The 19,904-nt window shown below is 34.6% G+C and overlaps 4 protein-coding genes across 8 annotated transcripts in view; 3 read left to right on the top strand and 1 right to left on the bottom strand.

Annotated features, from left to right (window-relative positions):
- The window catches only part of Poxn (paired box pox-neuro), a 34,196-nt gene extending 30,780 nt beyond the window's left edge, over nucleotides 1-3,416 (top strand). For both annotated transcript variants that reach the window (XM_034321061.2, XM_034321060.2), the window contains 3 exons: nucleotides 1,678-1,924; nucleotides 2,562-2,730; nucleotides 2,899-3,416. In XM_034321061.2, the coding sequence (XP_034176952.1) occupies nucleotides 1,678-1,924; nucleotides 2,562-2,730; nucleotides 2,899-3,415 (933 nt within the window). In that variant the 3' untranslated portion in view covers nucleotide 3,416. The remainder of the gene's footprint in view (nucleotides 1-1,677; nucleotides 1,925-2,561; nucleotides 2,731-2,898) is intronic.
- A 1,656-nt stretch (nucleotides 3,417-5,072) lies between these two features.
- On the top strand, nucleotides 5,073-8,501 carry IFT54 (intraflagellar transport 54). Of its 2 annotated transcripts, XM_034321055.2 has the most exons (11): nucleotides 5,073-5,212; nucleotides 5,555-5,985; nucleotides 6,061-6,178; nucleotides 6,261-6,373; nucleotides 6,460-6,711; nucleotides 6,778-7,190; nucleotides 7,274-7,399; nucleotides 7,467-7,707; nucleotides 7,800-7,919; nucleotides 7,988-8,073; nucleotides 8,326-8,501. In XM_034321055.2, exons 2-11 carry the CDS (start codon nucleotides 5,851-5,853, stop codon nucleotides 8,474-8,476), a joined length of 1,755 nt encoding a protein of 584 aa, XP_034176946.2. In that variant the 5' UTR covers nucleotides 5,073-5,212; nucleotides 5,555-5,850; the 3' UTR covers nucleotides 8,477-8,501. The 2 variants fall into 2 exon arrangements, with proteins under 2 accessions (XP_034176946.2, XP_034176947.2); XM_034321056.2 differs by lacking the exon at nucleotides 8,326-8,501 and having other exon boundaries at nucleotides 7,976-8,073.
- Nucleotides 8,502-8,576: 75 nt separating this feature from the next.
- Nucleotides 8,577-10,876, bottom strand: spag (RNA polymerase II-associated protein spaghetti). Of its 2 annotated transcripts, none has more exons than XM_034321057.2 (8): nucleotides 10,635-10,876; nucleotides 10,439-10,570; nucleotides 10,109-10,353; nucleotides 9,815-10,025; nucleotides 9,405-9,737; nucleotides 9,072-9,344; nucleotides 8,800-8,992; nucleotides 8,577-8,715 (listed from the first exon to the last, which is right to left on the bottom strand). In XM_034321057.2, the coding sequence occupies exons 1-8, from the start codon at nucleotides 10,770-10,772 to the stop codon at nucleotides 8,627-8,629; spliced, it is 1,614 nt and encodes a 537-aa protein (XP_034176948.2). In that variant the 5' UTR covers nucleotides 10,773-10,876; the 3' UTR covers nucleotides 8,577-8,626. The 2 variants fall into 2 exon arrangements, with proteins under 2 accessions (XP_034176948.2, XP_034176950.2); XM_034321059.2 differs by having other exon boundaries at nucleotides 10,640-10,831.
- Nucleotides 10,877-13,969: 3,093 nt separating this feature from the next.
- Nucleotides 13,970-19,070, top strand: LOC117602761 (ataxin-10). Of its 2 annotated transcripts, XM_034321177.2 has the most exons (8): nucleotides 13,970-14,441; nucleotides 14,515-14,545; nucleotides 14,619-14,694; nucleotides 14,781-14,976; nucleotides 15,072-15,583; nucleotides 15,643-15,899; nucleotides 17,764-17,827; nucleotides 17,960-19,070. In XM_034321177.2, the coding sequence occupies exons 1-8, from the start codon at nucleotides 14,326-14,328 to the stop codon at nucleotides 18,151-18,153; spliced, it is 1,446 nt and encodes a 481-aa protein (XP_034177068.1). In that variant the 5' UTR covers nucleotides 13,970-14,325; the 3' UTR covers nucleotides 18,154-19,070. The 2 variants fall into 2 exon arrangements, with proteins under 2 accessions (XP_034177068.1, XP_034177067.1); XM_034321176.2 differs by having other exon boundaries at nucleotides 14,515-14,976.
- Nucleotides 19,071-19,904: the final 834 nt, after the last annotated feature.

Genomic DNA, 19,904 nt, shown 5'->3' with positions numbered 1-19,904 from the left:
AAAAATTATAACCAGAATTATATTTGAATGTTTCAATTAAGGAGCTCAAAAATTTAGAATAGTTTATTAACACGTTGACTACCGTTCAACCATCTAATTATTACGAATAGGAATTAAGTTAATTTTTAATTTAAATTTTCTCGATCCACAAACGCGAAAATTGAAACGTAGCCATGGGTGTCCATCAAAAGACGTTAACATCGTTAACCCCGGTGTTAACGTCTTATCACCGATAGGAACTCGAGCACCGAGACATCAAAAGCGGTAGCCCTTCCTCTACCAGTAATTACCAGAGTTGGTCAACCTGTTCGATAGTTTACGTTATCTAACGTTTAGCGCCAGATGTCCATGCGAACCAGCCAATTTACTTTGTGGTATGGCAACACGCACATGAAAGACACCGTCGATCACCAGGCCTGTATACATGTCCGCTCAAGGGTACGCGACAGGGCAGACATTAGGACACACCGTATATCGTGGGTCGAGGTAATTGTGGCAATGACGACGGAAGTGTCAGATTAGAATCTGAGATGCTCCCGGGAGCACGCGATGCTTGTCTAACCCTCTGAAACTATTAGGCGAACGGTTCAGTTGCCCCCTTAAACATTCTGTTCACCAGTGGTGCTTTCATATCGGTGCCATTCAATGGACCTTCCTTTTGTACCTACCTCCGAACGATTTCTGCCTATGAGACACTGATATTTAGCAATGGATTAGGCTATCAAAATTGAATCCTTTCAAATATACGGGATCTTTGGTCACCAGAATCTGTAAAATCCTTTTGAAATGATATTTGACTCATTTAAAAATATTATACTTTTATAAGAACATCAGATTAAAATATCAAATTGATATAATAAGATAGCCACCCTCTAAATTTCTTAAGGGAAAATGGTATCGTAAGGAAAGAAGATCCTACCATCTGTGTTAACGTTTACTTAGGAAAATTTTTATTTAACATTTCTTAGTGATATATTAAATTTTTATTTATATAAGTCATTATGAGAAAAGAATCATATTCAAAAGTTTTCAAATTAAAAAATTCATACCCCCTGCGTAGAGATGTATACCACGGGGAATTCACGACCCCCTTTCTTTTTTCAACCATATCGTTCTCCCAGTGTATATGGTGTGGCCAGCCCCAAGAAATCGGCGATCTCGAAAATCTGTACGCGGTATAACATTTCCATCATGTTAGCATAAAATTATCTGGGGTCCGGGCATTCATTAGCAAGTCAAATGAACGGTGGCCAGATTGAGCACCACTGGAAGGCCAAGTTGGAGAGACCCTTCGAAAGAACGGAACGCGCCTGAGAAGCAGATGAGACCCCCGCCTTTTTGGTAAACCGGGGCTAAACTGTAATAAAGTGCGGTACGCATTACCCACCTACCTTTGAGACCTTCCCGTTATCTGATTCCACGAGCCGACGGGTTTCACCTGTGAACGACATATGGCCCACATCGTGCCACTTGCTTTCGCTGCCCCTTTCGACGACACTGTGACTACTTTCGCGTTAATTTGTCGATGAGATAGCGTTAACTCCCGGCCGGAAGGAAATATGACCAGGTTAATGATTGGCAACGGTCGGGACCATGCGACCATGAGACCAATATTATGAAATTTTCAAATTATGCCGTATAAAAAAAGTTTGAAATTTTATTAAATTGGTTCTTCAGCAAGTGGCAACCCCGACAGTAGTCAAAAAGATTCTACGAATGAAGCAAGAGCAACCAACGATGTTTGCCTGGGAAATTCGTGAACAACTTGCCCGCCAAGGAGCTTGCGATCCTCAAAGCTTACCATCCGTTTCCTCTGTAAATCGAATTCTTCGGGGTGGAGGACTTCATACTGATCACACAGGGATCGAGAGTGGTTCATCGAGCACTTACCCTTCGCAAGTTTCTCCAAACGTCTCCAATAGAGGTAAGAATCCAAGTTTTAATAAATAATAACATTACTAGATTCTTTGTATTATTTAGAAGTTATTTAGATACAAATGTGCAAAATTGAGAGCAGGCTGTTACTTAAGTATTTAAAGTCGAAACGCGGATAAAATGTTCTACTTCGCAAAGATTGATCAGATTTCGGAATCATTGTCGAAATTTTTCTTCGTTTTTTTCGACATCATTACGCTTCTATGGACGGAGAGTCGCTTTCAAAAATGCAACGATAGTGGTTCAACAAGAAGAAGGAGCAGCGAAAGAGAGAAGGATGGAGGGAAGGAAAAAGAGTAGAGGAATTCATAAAATACCCTGTGGCCGATTGACTCGTCAGCGAGATGCAGAGGCAGACACGCAACCTCTTGAAGAAACTCAAAATTTGCCTTACAATTTACCTCGTTTATGCTGCAAATTGTCTATCATGCTGCTCCTTTTTCTTTCGGACGAAACTGCATCACGAAGTTTATACCAGTCGATAAAATTTCATCGTTAGACTACATGATGCATTTAATCCTTATCTTCTTTAATCTCTCATTCGTTCTTCTTGTAAATAGGTGTTAGTATTTAATTTGAAATTAATGTATTAATTATTAATTAATACGTTATCTTTTGATCCTCAGATGCGATCATAAGAACGGATTACCAACTATTTTATCCTGGAAATCTGGGACCATTGCACATTTCCACAACTTCCGGCAACACTAGCACAGCATCGTGGACTCCAAGTTTATATTCATCCCTTTATCAAGCAACAACTCTGCACTTGCATCACGGAATGCATGCTTTCACGTAAGTTTTTTTTAAATTATTATCATCTCTTTCGTAGAATAATTAGGTTTATTTATTAAATATACCAGCAATTTATGCCAATGTTTAAATATTTTATTTAAACCAGAAGCTCTGCATTGATTTAAAAACAGAACACGTAATCTAAAAAATCTATGATGTTCCTTTCAGATCGTTAGACGTAGATCGTCTGTCAGAACAAAACGGATCAACAAATCAGGTGGATTTAAAATCCAGCTCCAGTTCCATGGCGGGAAGCGACGATTCCCTGGATAAAAGTGATCTGGACGAAAACACAGAGTCCCAGGACCATTATAAACCATTTCAAAATTCACCAATCATTCTGGAGTTAGGTCAAAAAATCGGAAGCGATCGTAGCGCCTTCGTGAGACACAGCACATCCGGTTCATCCGGAAGCTTCGAGGCTCGACAGAGTCCATCTCCGACAACCAGTCAGAAACAGAATGCCTCATCACCACGGATGTTGGAAACCGGAAACGAACGGAGCAGCATGGCCAAAGAAGCAACGATCGATGGAAGACCGATGCAACCTCAGAGAAAAAGGAATCCTTATTCGATAGAGGAATTATTGAAGAAAGATGAAGATAAAAGCGCCTCAAAGAGGCCAAAATTGACCAACATCGGAGTAGTACAGCCGTGCGGAACCATCCTGAATAAAGAAATTTAAAGTACTTACGAGGAATGGAAAGAAATAGAGGGAGAAAGTTGTGCGTGAGGTGTTGGAAAAGTTTAGGAATTTCTTTTCTCTTGTAATTTTTTTGCTTACAAATGTAGCAATTTTTAAATTTCACAAATGTTTTAGGCAATAAGTTTTAACCCTCCTATGGTACTCTACGTGCCCTTAGCATGTGATTTTTGTAAATTTTTAAACCATCATTTTTCACTATTTAACTAATCTAACTTTAAGCTACGTTTTAAATTGATCCATGTATTAAAAAAAAAAGTAAAATAAGTCCTCATAGAAATCAAACTTCAAACTAAATTTGAAGTATTACTTGAAATTTGATCCTTAATGTTAGTTTTTATGAACATAATAGGAGGGTTAATTGGACTTGTACTTACGAAACACAGTTGTAAAAAGTTATAAAAACTCCTACTAACCTTTCATTGACAAAAGTGTAACTACTTAAATGATAGGTGAATACAATATAAGGAAAATAATTACTAGAACTTGAAACACCATACGTAAGGATTTGATGATAGAGGCTAAGATGATTATCTAGATTCTTCAATGACTAAGAAAGGATATTTATGTGCCGTAGAAGCTATTGAAGATAAGGATGAAATTGTTTTAGGATCAGAGAAATAGAGGCTAGAATAGAAGGCTGTATAGTTTTGAAAGATCACTTATCGACTTCATGCCATTTTATTGACTCCCACTGGAAACAAACATTTTATTTTAATTTACTGTGATCTCTCACGGAAACATCCAGAGTCAAGGTTTCTTACTGTTTCATTTTACTAAACAATTCATAAATATTTTCATTAAAAAATTATACTCTTCATTTCATGATACTATTTATTGCGTTTTTCATTAACTTTCGTATGAGGATAAAGAAGAGATCATTCAGTATAAGTATCATTCTGCTTGAATTACCTAAAGTCAGACAATTAATTTTTTTGCACAAAGTTACAGTAAATCTGAGAACTAATTTAATAGAAAATTATTCGAGAATCCATTCTACAACTAAAGTTATAAAATCAACAGATTGACTGACATAGTAGTCATTGGTGACTCGGTCGATGAATTTAATTTATTTGATTAATAAAAAAAATAAAAATTAGTATTTATTAATTAAGATGTACTATTCGTCCAACATAAATATGAGAGAGACATCGGGGGATCTTCATTTACTCCGCCCGATCCCACTCTTAATGTCTAGTTCAATCCCCACCCATAGGTTCCAGAGGCTATGCCATTGCTTGAAGTCATCGTCACCCCATCATCGTTCTGTTCCACTCACGCTTGACCGATTTATTTGTTTTCTTCGTCAAGCGATTCGACCAATTACGAAAATACTTGCGTTGTGAAGTAGGGGTATGGGGTAGTGGGGCATAGATCCTTACAAGTTTTAGCCATGCCATCTTCTCGCGGACGAATAGTGCACTTGCGATCAAATGGCGATGTTCCGTATTTCTCGCCCTTTACCATAAGCATTCCAGGGGGAAATGACGATGTAGGAAATAATCTTCCATATACATACATTGGAATCTGGCCCTATTTCGTTAAAATTAACCTGTATCGTCATTATCCTTAGGAAAGCCTGATTTTCTACTCTTCAGTTTCTACTGTGCCAGTCAATTTGTTAATCAAAATTTTAATGATAGAAACGGAAACTGAAATTAGAGGAGCGATCATTGTACTTACTTACTACGACACGGAAAACAATCATAAATTGTATGTAATATTAGTAGTATCAATCGTCGATCACGTATTATTGACTGCAATATTGTAGGATATACGGTAAGTCTGTTAAGCTAATTTATAATTAAATTATTTTTATCCCCGTATCACGTGGATAAACAATCTGTGTCTTTGAAACGAGGTATCACTAAAGTGTATACGTAATGATGTAGATGTTTGACGAATTTTAATGATTTTAACCAGATCAGTTAAATGATTTGCGATATAAAATTCTTTTGCCCGCGGTTCTGCGATTTCGTTTTGCGAACGGGATGATGCCATACTATTCTGTAGTTATTATTAATATTTGATTTTAATAAGTCAAAGGAACTCTGACGTATTCTAATAAAGTGAAACGATTAATAATCTAAATAAAATTGGTTTTATTTATTTATATCGTAGAAGAAGGTGGGAATATGAATCAAATACTTATTTCTCGGGTAAATGTTGAGATTTATCGAAAACTAAAATAAAAACAGCAAAAACAAAGTTTGGACCAATATTTTGGTAAAAGAAAAAGTTGTTCAGAGTCACCCCAGCAAGCTATTTCCGGAAGTATCGGAAGTTACAGGACACCCTGTACATATGTGGCGGTCATACAATAGTTGCTAAGCAACAGTTAACACTACACAAAGTCCGCTACAAGATTACAAGAAACGTGCATTGTAACTGGTGACAAGTTTTATTTGTAATTAACAATGGCAGAGGACGTGAAGCCGGAAGTGATTAAAAAAACGCAAGATTTACTTGGAAAGTATTTTAAAAAACCACCCCTCACAGAGAAATTACTGAAGAAACCACCGTTTCGATTTCTTCATGATATTGTTTTAGCTGTAATGTATTATTCACCGTAGTTTCTCTTTACTTCTTGTAAATGTAATATTTTAAATGAATGATATAATACATAGGTCATCAATGAATCTGGTTTCTTGGATGGTTTATTCACAGAAGAAGAGTTGAATTCTGAGAACATAAAAAACAAAGAGGCAAAACTTGCTTTTTTAACAAAGTTAATTGATGTTGTCAGTAAGTTGTCATTACTTTTTTCCTTGCATTATGAAAAATATATCACCTTCTTTTGTTTGAATATATTAAATAATCATTTCAGAATTAGCTACTGGTATTAATCTAACTGTAAGAGCTAATAAGATAGTCTCTGGTCAGGAACCAACTAAAACAAATGAGTTACTACAGGCAATTGGAAAAGCTTTAGATAAAAAGGTACTGTAACAATAATGTACAATAATATAACTTCGAAAAAAAAAGAAAATAACATGATAAAGTTAAGGATCCTTCTTTTAAATTAGATAAGCAGCAAAGAAGCTATCGAACGATATAAAAAAAGTATATCGAAAGGTAAATCTACTTCAAAAAGTAAATTATCTGCAAGAAAAGAGGAAAGATCAAAAGATGGGTCACATAAAAAAATTTCAACAGATAAAGAAAAATCTACAGAACAAAGAAAAAAAGTTTCCAGTACAAATAACATAGCAGAAATAGAACGTAAAAATGAAAGCCATGAATCTCAAACAAATACTGAAATTAAAACACAAGCTGAGGTAAATTAACATATCTTCATCTTAAGTTATACAAATGCAAAAATAACTTGAATATATGTATTTCAGCCATCTCAGAATAAAGTTCCTTCATCTGCACATAAAAGAAAGTCTTCATCTGCTAAACTCAAACAAAAAGTATCTGCTGTGTCTTCATCTGAAACAATAACTTCTCAAACAAACAGAGATAAAAAGATGGAGGAAAGTAAAAAACTAAAAGAATCTGAAAATCAAACAAAGCAAATAATGCAGGATGAAAATAGTAAATCCCAGGATCAGACACCACATATGGTAGATACTGTCCATTCAGAATTTAAATTTACAGATAATAATGAGAACAATAAAGTAGATGAGAATACGAAGCCAGTAGAATATAAAGAAAATGAAATGAGAAATAATGAAGCTCCTCTTCAAAGCAGTGGAAAATCGGATCACATAGCTCCAGAAGTTCAAAAATCTCAGTTAGAAAATATCGATGTTAGGTATTTAGATTCTACACACATATGTTTTTTAAGCCAATAAATATAATATGTTATAGTAAACTAATGAAATTTTACACTTTCAGTAATTTAGAAACAAATTCTAGGCCAAAAACTTCGTTACGTCCACCTTCCTCAAGGCCAATTAGTGCTAGACCTGCAGCACCCAGAATAAGAGGAAAGGCAGAGTTATCTATTAATGAAGAAATACTGTAATTGATGTAAATTTATTTTTGCCAAAATAGCGTCAAAATAGATTATTCAAATTTTCTTTTTTAGAACACCAATGGGAACTATTAGTGTCATTGTGGAAAATGCTGATACTAGGGAGGATGACGCTGAAGATATGGTAGTAATGGAAACAAAAGGAAGCAAAGGTGATTCCTTAGAAAACAATATTTATAAAGCTAATGATCAATTAACACAAGAACATGGACATCTCGTTGCTCAAATATTAGAAACGCAAAAAGAATTGGTTAACAATGAAAACGTTGATGTCATACCAAGAAAGACAAATATTGTAAGGACATTTCAAATAAGTTATTATTATTAACGTCATTATCCTTTATTGATGTAAAATATCTTACTATGTAAAATGTAAATTCTTTTTAGGCATGGGATACAAGTTCGAAACGTGACGTAATTACAAAAGAAATTGACAAATTGCGTAATACAATACAATCTTTAACGCGCGCAACAAATCCGCTTGGGAAATTGTTAGATTATTTTCAGGTATATTTCATTTTGTTCATACTATTCAAAATAATATCATTACTTTTGTAATATAGAAATATTAACAGGAAGATGTAGAAATTATGCAGAAAGAATTATTAGACTGGAGAAATCAGTATCAAGAAGTAAATGAACAGCTAAAAATAGAAAAAATGTAAGAACATTTCACAAGTTTTTGTCATTTACGGAAATATTTTTCTAGTGCGCGAATAAGAGTATAAATCAAATTCAATAAACCGGGGTATAAGTTACCAACTTTCACGTTTAAAATTATCACCTGATCGAACATTGCACTTAAAAATATATTTTATAAGTGATTCGCTATGAAACTAACACCGCTGAATTATACTCTTGTCCGCCTACCAGAGATATTATGTGTGCAGTTAATTTTTGTACATACTTTCAGAAAAACACAAGAATTGATAGAACCTATGAGGGAAACGTTGAAAGAAATAGAGTACAATATGAAGACACATCTTGACAAAATATGTCAAGCAAAGTTACAAATTATAAAAAATGATCAACGAATACAAACCTTATTAAATGGTAATGTCTAATGTTTTTAAACACAAATATTACAAACGCATAATTTTCTTCTCTTTATTCATTAGTATATAAATACAAAAACATATACAACTTAAAAAGATCTTATCATATGACTTATATGTATTTGAGTTTAAACATAATTAAATGTCGTGAATTTATTTTCATAATTCATATCTGTTTTGCAAAGTTGCAAGTTCGTTTTGAGATATATGCTCCACTGCATTGCAATATTCGAAAAGTGCCTTTAAATCTAAAAATTTATAAAGAATAATATTTAAAATTGTACTACTACAATTAGTTTAAAACATTTTAAATGTAATGTAGTAATACTTACTTTTTTTATCACTATTACTAATAAACATGATAAGTGCTCTAAATCGTTTAACTTGACTAAGATCTTTTAAATAACAAAATATAGGTTCTTTCCTTTTCATAAATTCTGTCCTTAAAACTTCCAATATTTCACTAAAAATATTTGATTCCATTGAGTCTTGAAATATTTGATGTAAGTTATTCCCAGATAATTGCTGAAATTTAATCAACTCACTGTAATAATATGTAAACCCTCGTTGCTAAAAAATTGTCAAGTTTAAATATAATTTTCACCTTTAAATATTTATATCTAAGTTCTGATGTTTTAATCGTTTTCCAGTTCATTATAAATTGTACTGCTGTTTTAGGAGTTGGCGGTATATTGTAAATATCCTCTGTAAGTTCGGAAATTTTTGCAGAATCATTACTTTCCATAAGATTATTATCTTTACTAACATCCTCAAGCAGTACAGATTCAGTTTTATTACATTCCATCTTATCCTTATCATATTTATGTTGAGGGATACCAAATTCTACTTCTTCAACTGATATTCTTGTTAATGATTTCTATAAATAATTAACATTTTTAGTATGCACAGTAAATAAATTTTATCTACAGAATCTTACTTTTGAACGTAAGTGAGGAGGCTTTTTGGTAGGTTCTATTACAATAACATCATCTTTTTCTGGTAACCAATCAGGAATACGTGAATCCCTTTCTTGCTTTTTTATAGCATCTTCTGTATCACCTTTTTTATCTGCTGTAGAGATATTACATGTACTATGTTTGATATTTTTAATACTGGTTTCGTCATCGCTTGTACATTTATTCACTTTAATATTTTTACTATCTGTTGCTTGAGATTCTGATACAGTACTGCCACATATTTTTTTATCCATCTTCTTTTCAATTGTTAATTTTTCTGGTAACTTCTTTATACCTTCATTCAAAGCAGATGGCTGCATAAAGTAGTACCATTTAATGACAATAGCTAAATTTGATGTACAAATATATTCATTTTCTAGTTTTTACTTACTTCTGAAACTTTGATTTTATTTTCAATTTGAACAAGCATTGATTTAGCCTCTTTATTATATGGTTCCAGTTTTAAAACTTTTTCTAAATCTTGTTTAGCTTCTTTGTATTGTTTCAGGTTCATTCTAGCTGATGCTCTTCTATGATAGGCTTTCACATAAGTTTCATCCAACTGAATAGCTGTTGAGCAATCTGATTCTGCAGAATAAAAACTACATAAACATAATAAGTGCATATCCCCCTACAAATCTTTTACTTTATTGTATACATACAACTGATAGATCATTGCACTCACTTGTCTAACTTTAACTGACAAAGTGCACGATTTGCATAAAATATAGCATCATATGGGAAAGCTTTTATAGCCTCATTATAACATGAAATAGCTTTAGACCATTTTTGCTGCTGTACAAAAGCATTGCCTTCATTTTTATGCTTGGTTGCTACCTGGTGAACTTTTTCCAATTCTTCTTTAGACATAGTTTCATCTCCAGAATCATCTGATTGCTCTTCTTTATCAACATCTGTACATGCTTTATCCTTTTAAACAAAATGAATAAAAGCATTAATGACAAAATACCATACAATTTTTAATTTCTATTACATATAAAATAGATAAAATTACCACATCAAATTTATCCCAAGCAGAATAATCATAAGATTTAATTCTTTTTGATTTAATATCAATTCCATTGTGTTTTGCAGGAGCATTTTTTGCATTATTTTGATGTTTGCTTCTAACTGGTGGTAAAGTGATCTGCAAAAAAGTAAATTTATTTATTTAAAAAACTGCATTGACGATAGATAATAACAACTTGTACCTGACCAATTGCTTCTTTCTTGATTTCCTCATCTTTACGTTTCATCTGTTCTTCCCAATTTTTCATATCAAGAAATTCTTTCTGTAAATCTTCCGTATTATCTTTTACTTGCTTTTGCAGTAATATCGATTTATCCATTTTTATTATTGTTATACTTTAAAACACTCGATCAAATCAAAATATCAATCACAAATTTAGGTTATGTCATAATTCTACAGAAAATAGGGGTCGAGCGGTAATGATTTATGGGGTCGCAGGCACCCCATGATGTCGGCTACTTGCGTAGAGCAACGTAGAGCACAGCCAGGATACATAAAATATGATTATTTTTAATTTTTCTTAGCGTATTTCGTTTGTAAATCCTTTGCGATTGATTGTGAGCGTATTTTTAATGTTTGTGACAAATTAGTTCTTGTGTAATTAGCAATTTTATTTCAATCATGATGTGAGCCGAAACTTTTAGGTAATTTTTTATAATAAACAGATTTTGTGATAACTGATAACTGTGATTGATTGGAAATCGTTTGTGATTTACAAATATATCATTTTCATTGTTTGTGAGTGAATAATTTCTTAATTATTTACAAGCTAGATCCGGTCAAACCCTTCACTATCCCGAACAAATGAGTTTCACGATTTGTTCGTTTTTCGTTCTTATATTTCGCTAGATCCGGTCAAACCCATCACTATTCCGAACAAGTGAGTTTCACGATTTGTTCGTTTTTCGTTCTTATATTTCGCTACTTGCTTCGGGGTCCCTGAGAACCCCAAGATTGCATTCGGGGTTCTTGAGAACCCCAAGACTGTGTCCCGGGGTCCTGAGAACCCCAGAATCGTGTTCTGGGTTCCTGAGAACCCCAGAATTGAATTATGGGTTCCTGAGAGCCCCAAGACTGTATTCCGGGGCCCTGAGAACCCCAGAATTGTATTCTGGGTTCCTGAGAACCCCAAGACTGTATTCCGGGGTCCTGAGAACCCCAGAAGGGTAACCGGGGTTCTCAGGATCCCGGGGATGGTAACCGGGGTCCTTGGCACCCCAACAGTATACCTGGGGTCCCTGAAACCCCAGATACCATATTGTCGGTATGTAAAGAGAGTCATTGGCGCAGAGGGGTCCCTAACACCCCAGGATAATATCAGGACCGTATGAAGAGGGCACAACCAATATAATTTTTTTCCAGAGTTCATTTAATTTACTTTATTTATTTATTTTTGCTTATTAAATAAGCTCATCGAAGGGAAATAACATTTATGATTATATCTCTCTTCTGGGACTCAGACGAGGACCCCATTTATTTTACTTTTCCCAGTTATTTATATAATTTTATACCCCATTATAGGCCAAGGCCATCCCAGTGTCTCTTACATCCCTGCACTCATCCCATCCCAGCATTCCTTATATTCCTGCAACTCATAAATACCTTTTTTTTTTTTTTTTTTTTTATTTTAACGTGGTGGAAATCTTCAGAAAGACACCTTCAGCCCCCCTGGGGAAGGGCCGAAGGTAGTGTGGGATTTTTACCCACTAAAACCACCACGGTGACCTGCACTAGGGCCGTAGGGAGGGTCCTTCGACCCTCGGCCATGTGCCAAACTCCGTCGACATCGGGGGCCACACTCGATGCCGGCACTCCTCGGCCCGCGTGCAGTGGAGACCGGGACCCCAGCCCCGGACCACCACGAAATTCCTTTCTTCACCCCTCGTTCTGTTACATCCCTGCATTCTTTTCATCCCTACATTCTTTTTATCGCTTCAGCCCTTACATCCCTATATTCTTTTCATCCCTTACATCCCTGCATTCTTTTCATCCCTACATTCCCTGCATCTCTTCATCCCTTACATCCCTGCATTCTTTTCATCCCTACATTCCTTACATCTCTTCATCCCTTACATCCCTACATTCTTTTCTTCCCTACATTCCTTTCATCTCTTCATCCCTCACCTCCCTACATTCCTTTCATCTATTCATCCCTTACATCCCTACATTCGTTACATCTCTACATCCCTTATAATAAATATACTATAAAGACTGCTTCGAGTAAAGGTAAGTAAAGGTAAGTCAATTCCTAATTTCGCGAAAATTTTGAAAAAGCAGCGCCCCCTAGCGGCAAAAATTTGAACTAAAATTTCGATGTCAAATCAGCGCCATCTGGTTTTGGAAAAAGGAACTAAAGCTTGCTCAATTTCTGGCCCTCTGGCGGCAAAAATGTGAACTAAAATTTCGATGTCGAATCAGCGCCATCTGGTTTTGGAAAAAGGAACTAAAGCTTGCTCAATTTCTGGCCCTCTGGCGGCAAAAATGTGAACTAAAATTTCGATGTCGAATCAGCGCCATCTGGTTTTGGAAAAAGGAACTAAAGCTTGCTCAATTTCTGGCCCTCTGGCGGCAAAAATATGAACTAAAATTTCGAAGTCGAATCAGCGCCCTCTGGTGGCGAAAAAAGGAACTAAATTTGGATCATTTGAATGGAGGAATATAAGTGATACAAGGATGTAAAGGATACAGACATGTAAGGGATGCAGAGATGTAAGGGATGTAGAGATGTGAGGAATGCAGGGATGTAAGGGAAGGAGAGATGTAAGGGATGCAGAGATGTAAGGGATGTAGAGATGTGAGGAATGCAGGGATGTAAGGGATGCAGAGATGTAAGGGATGTAGAGATGTGAGAAATGCAGGGATGTAAGGGAAGGAGAGATGTAAGGGATGAAGAGATGTAAGGAATGTAGTGATATAAGGGATGAAGCGATGTAAGGAATGTAGGGATGAAAAGAATGTATGGATGAAAAGAATGTAGAGATGTAAGGAATGTAGGAATGAAAAGAATGCAGAGATGTTAGGAATACTGAGATGTAAGGGTTGCTGCGATGTAAGGAATGCAGTGATATAAGGGTGCAGAGATATAAAGGGTGCAGACGGAAGTAATACAATCAACACGTTCGTCCTCCTAATGAGTTTATTTAATAAGCTAAGAAGATAAATACAGCAGATTAAATACACGCAGAAAGTAAAATAAGAGTATAAGATTGTAGCAGGTAGACCTGCAGCCCTCAGCGTTCGCTATAAGATGTTTCACTTCGCTCGGTGAAGTGAATATCATCCTGCGGTGTCTCGGACCCCATTGCGGCAATCACGATTTCTGGATACCGACCTGGTATGATTATGGGGTGTTAAAGACCCCTCGGCATAATTGACGGATTCTGCATGCGGACCTGATATCCTGGGATGTCTCGGACCCCACTGTGACAGCGACAGTCTCTGAATACCGACCTAATCGCATCTTGGGGTGTCTAGGACCCCTTGAAGCATGACCCTTCGAAAACAAAGGCATGTCTCTGGTTCCTGTTTCGTTGATTTCACAAGGTGGCCGTGAAATGGCGTTAGGGACGCTGTTTTTTAAAGCCGCAATTAATATAAAATCATAAGGAATCTAAACAATTGTGTCGTTTATAAATCTGTACAAGCTGTTAGTCCTATAAACAAATCTTTATATAATTTTTATTACATACATATACATACATTTATTGTTTTATTGTTTTTATATTGATTGATGTGGTAGTCCCTTTAAAAATGTCTCCTGTCACGTTTGTTCACTAAGGTTATTTTGTAAAGTGTATGTGGAAGAACACATACTTTATTTATTAAATGAAAAGGACATTACATGCTATGAATTTATAATAGATAGCGACACGATGAACACTGCACACATAAATTTGTTACCTTTGCTTGAATCTTTTTTTAACCAAGGAAATTGGAGCGAATTGTCGAACGTTCTTAATCCTAAATTATTTACAGCGGTTGATTCAGAGTATGATTTATCTCACGTAATATATTTTATTAATACGCGATGTATAGTTAACATAATAAGTTATCAATTTCAGGGAATTAATTGCATTACCAGTCCTAGCTAAGGTAGCTCAAATTCTTACAATGGAAGATTCTGTTGTTCCTAATAATATAAAAATTACTTGCTTAAAATGTTTAGGAAATTCTTGTTTCAACAGCTACATACATAAAGAATATACATCAAATTATGTTGAAAGAGGAAAATTCTGTAACAAGTTATATATGTCCCTAGCAACAAATTATGACAATTTAAAAGAAATCTTTAATTTATATTCTTATGATTGTCATTTTCCTTATGAAGGTGTTATTGAATGGACGTTAAATTATATTAAAACTACCAAAAGTAATGAACTGTTGGATGATCAGTTGGAAATCTTAAGACTAAGTATTCAATTTCTATGTAATTTATTTACATTTGCATATAAAGGTAGCACTTTCCCAGACCAATGTGATATACCACAGTATCTATATGATACTAATTTGAAGAGTATAATAATGTAAGTATAGTTAATGTAATCTTATGCAATTATATCATTACTTCATTATTATTGCATCTGCACTGTTGCTTCAAATATTTTTTATTTGTTGACAGAAACCTAATAGGGTATGATCACATTCCACTTGTAAGAGCTTCATGCATGTTTATACACAATGCTCTCAAAAAATTCGAAGGAAAGAATTTTACAGAACAGGAAAAAGCTCAATTATGTTCCCGATTGTTAAAACCAATTAAAGAAGGGTTAGAAAGTGCAAAAGAGACTTTGCTGGTTTTGCTATGCCAAACAAACATATTACAAAATACATACGATGATATGATCATTCAAGATAAACTATATTTATTAGAAGTAATTTATAATGAACTCTTGAAGTCAGTATACGAATCTAAAGAGAAATCTTTATTTACCAAGGAGACCATTGATTTTCTGATTGAAAGATTTTGCAAAATAAGTGACTTAATTTTGAAAACAGCTGATGCTGACACAGACGAGATGGAACCTACAGAAGCAGTGATTCTGCTTGATATTCTTGGTGTCTTGACTTGTGAATCTTCACAGGAATATAGCTTTTTAAAAAGCTACAGAAACTTACTTATCAATTGTACTTGTAAGTAGTCTATATTCAATTTTGGTATTGAACCATGTTTAATAGCGTATTCTTAACAGATCTACTAAAATCTATGCAAACAATTGGAAAACAATCCAAAAATTACTTTACACCGTTACAAAGATTGAGCGATATAGCACCAGCTGTTCATGAAATGAAAATTAATGAATCAAAAGCGAATGGAGCGGAACATGAAGCTAAAATTAACGCAACAACGACTGACAATATCCGTAGTCATCCTGCTTATGGTTTTAAAGCTGGTTTAATAAGGATCATCGGGAACATGGCATACAAAAACAAACAATATCAAGACATGGTGCGTATTCTATCATTTTACTTGGTGGTTATCTGATATCCAAATTCATATATAGATTTAATTTCTGAATTGATATTTGAATTCCGATGTAATATACATATTTAGTATACCACTGTTATTCCATTATTTAATTACCTTCAATCGGCAAAGAGATCAGCATGAAATGTTCGATCCTCTCATCCAGCAAGTAGCGCTCCGAGGTCCATAACGGTAGCAATAGCAACTGTAACACAAAGTGCACCGGATAAATCACTAGTTCCTGGTATCGGTATCGAAGGAAAAAAATGCAACGATTCATAAGCAATCGATCATCGATCTAATATTTTTTTATAACAGTCTCGTTCTTCTCCTATGCTGTTGCATCGAAACGACGATCGTTCATTTATCACGCCCGCCCGAGTACAAAGACTTTTTGCACTATAGATCATCCTCTGACACGCAAAAAAATACGGGGAACGTGGTACATACAAACGTTCAAGCCCGAAATAACTTTCTCTTATTCTCGTTGCTCGGTTTTTTATTTTTTTATTTTATTAACCCTTTATTATGTACACGGGCTTACGAGTGATCGTTATTGCCCCTTATTGATTTCATCTCTCGCGCACAAAAGAACAAGAACGTTCTCGCGCCGTGTGCACTGTTCACCGAACAAAGGAAAATTAAGTATCCTGTCCGAGTCGAAGACGCGGCAATTTAGTCGGCAATCGGATATCAAGCTAATATATTAGGTTCTTGCAAAAGGTTTGTCGTATGTTTGAATTCAAGTTGAACATGAATTTCTCCGAAATTATTTACTTACACTATATTACGTGAAATATTTAACAACACATCATTTATTTTCCAACGCAACTTGCCAGCATAATAGATTTATATTCTTTTCGTCGCGTTCAAATAATTTTATCGATATTCTTATAGAAAAAAGTTTGAACACAGGAGGCCTCGATTTCCTTTCTCATCGGTACATACCTCTTTTCTCCTTTCTCCCAAAGAGAAAGAAGAAGAGAAAGAGGAAGAAGAAGAAGAAGAAGAGGGTGTCGAAGGCGATCGTGTTCTTAAATTTCATTCTGTAAACACAGTCCTTCGTGGGCAATTGTAAATCGCTCGTAAAATTATGCGACGCTCTCTTGCGTTACACTGTTAATATACAATCCAGGTACCCGCGGGCCCTTTATAATAAAATTTCTGCGCGTACGGTCTTTATGTTTATGCTGCTCGAAGCGTGGGTATATCGACGTTTAAAAATCATTTCTTGCAAGGCCTTCTTGTCAGGTTCAATTTCGTATACGCACCATGATTCGTGTACCTCGTGGATTTAGAGACTCTTTCATGAAACGTATCGTCGTTCTCGAATCAGGTTTAATTTGAATAGTTGATCGTTTTTCACGAACGAAACTTTGCAAATGCAAATTTCAAACGCGAAAATTTTATCTTTACGACTATGGAAATCGCGAATGCTGTAAGGGTTAAAGTTCATCCGATTATTGTAGAAATTTACCAACGATAAAATTTGAATATAAATTCGTATAAATTTTGTTGCAGAAATTCGATTTTTCATTCGCGTTCAATGCGAATTAAAAATGATTTCTTAAATTTTCACAATTCTTTTTGTGATTATTCTCATAATTTATACACGTGATTCTTAATTTACGCTTGAGTCTTGCGATTTTATACTTATTTTTTATCGTTAACGTATGAAAGTTTCTAAAAGTTGCAAAAATTCGCAGTTTTCTAAAAACGGAACAAGACGAGAAAGAAAGCCGGTCGTTCACGGCTTGATTCTCGTCGGTTTTCTTTGATATTTACGACGGTAATCCCGCGATTTTATACGACGCGTAACTTCACAACAACGTTCAATATTTTTCAGCTTCGCGAAATGAACGGCGTGCCTCTGCTTCTGGACTGCTGCAATATAGACGCAAAGAATCCACGTAAGTTCCGCGCATGTGTTTAATTAATCGTTTATTGTGATCGGGCGAGTTTCGCACGCCAATGATTCATATTTCAACTAATTAATGGGCATCGGCGCCGTATCCCGGCGCGATTCAATTTCGCGCTTCCAGTTATAATGCAATGGACGATACTCGCATTGCGGAATTTATGCGAGGACAATCCTGAAAATCAAGAGATCATCCAGAATTGTACGAGAGTTGGAATTGTCGAGAACAGTGTGCTGATGGAAGTGGGTCTAACTTTACACGAAGACGAAGAAGGAAAGAAAATTGGTATCGTACCCTTGCCTCGTGATCAAAAGTAATCGAGGAAGAAATGACTGATATTTGTTTGATGATTTATTTTTTATTTGTTTAATACTTAACCCGGAGATGGTGTGGTGGAATGTTACCCTAATCATTTTTTTCTTTTTTTATTCATTCGGATTTCATAATAATGATATTTTAAATTCCTTGTGCCCCTTTTTCCTTTTTATAATGCGTAAATAATTAGTGTGATTTTGATTATTTAGGTTGCTATTGAATAAAAGTATTAATAAACAAATAAAAGTGCATTAAAAACATATACAATTTCACATATTTCGTCCCTCCAAGCTTTCTCTACACCATCGCCGGGTTAATTTTATAAAATTTTTATCCTTTTTAGTCTGAACATATAAATGATTATGTTAAATTTAAGAAATAAATTCAGTTGTTTATTTTCTTGCGACATTTCATCCATATACGCAGATCCTTTTTAAACTTTTCATTATATTAATTATTGACTTACATTGTTATGTTGGATAAAGGTGTTACGTTAACATATATGTTTGTTTAAAGTGATGTAATAATTGATACATAATATACTTTGATTCTGTTGTTTAAAATCAAATTATGTTATACAATTAAAGTACACGATCATCGAATGTAATGCACACACACGTGAAGAATATAATTTAATTTTTGATCACCATGACTATGGTATATTATGTATTAAGTCTTCTAAGTAAATTAAATTAAGTAAACGACTAATAAAAATGATAGATATACCTAATTCTTGTTACATTTTAAAAACTTATACAGTAATTGTTATCACAATGTATCATTTTTTCAAGCACAAGTATTCTAGAGCTAGATATCTCGAATTTATGCTACACGTTTCAAGGGGAAGAAATATTTATTCAGCTTACAATTAGCTTAGTTTTAAAGAAGAATCGATTATCTAATGAGAAATAAATAAATGAGCAGAAAAAAATATGTGTAATTACTTTAATCCGGAATCCTTTTCTAAAGTATGAATTTCTATATTAAATAAAGAAAATTTTTATATAAAAGAAGATGGAGCCAGATTCTTCTGCTATATATTTTATAAATAAAATATAGAATAATTAAACAATAATAATAGAATAAACAACATAGCAATCTCCCTTGCATACATATATCTAGGTTTTGCTGTATTTAAATTTCTACTTAAAGAAACAACAGTAGCAACGGAAAGAGAAACAAGGATTGCTTTCTACGATTGAGATCGTTCGTACAGATGCATAATTGCGAGCCACGTTAATTATATTGTTATTTACTGCTTGGTGTGTCGATGGTTCATAGGATAAGGTGTATCAGTGATCTCTTTATCGAGAGTTAGTCGCAATAATTATTCGAGTTAGGCCGATTGCAAATGTGTCTTTCGTGGCGCGCGTCGACTGTAAAGTAAGCCTACAATTATAGTACACGATAGGTACTATTACGTGAAATATGATATCGTATTGCGTAAAGAGACATTATATCTGCATTCGTGGTCTAGTGATTTACGATACAATAAAAGCTGCCAGGGGTTCACGGTCTATTAGCAATCACTAATGCAGCTGTGCACGGTTACGCGTTCGCGTCTATCATCTAAATTCGATTTAAACGAATAATTTATCATCTACACGCATCTGAATGTTTGTTAAGTAACATCTCGTTTCAATATTTCCTTCCTCATAAGGAACGTTGACACGTTATCAAACGGACATCTATCAATTGAACTTTTGCTACTATGAATATCAATTTATAAACTTTTGATCGTGAACGATTCATT

Source organism: Osmia lignaria, chromosome 12 (genome assembly GCF_051020975.1).
Source record: "Osmia lignaria lignaria isolate PbOS001 chromosome 12, iyOsmLign1, whole genome shotgun sequence".
NCBI lineage: Eukaryota > Metazoa > Arthropoda > Insecta > Hymenoptera > Megachilidae > Osmia > Osmia lignaria.
Note: the sequence above shows the minus strand (reverse complement) of the source record. Positions and strands in the feature narration are given on the sequence as shown.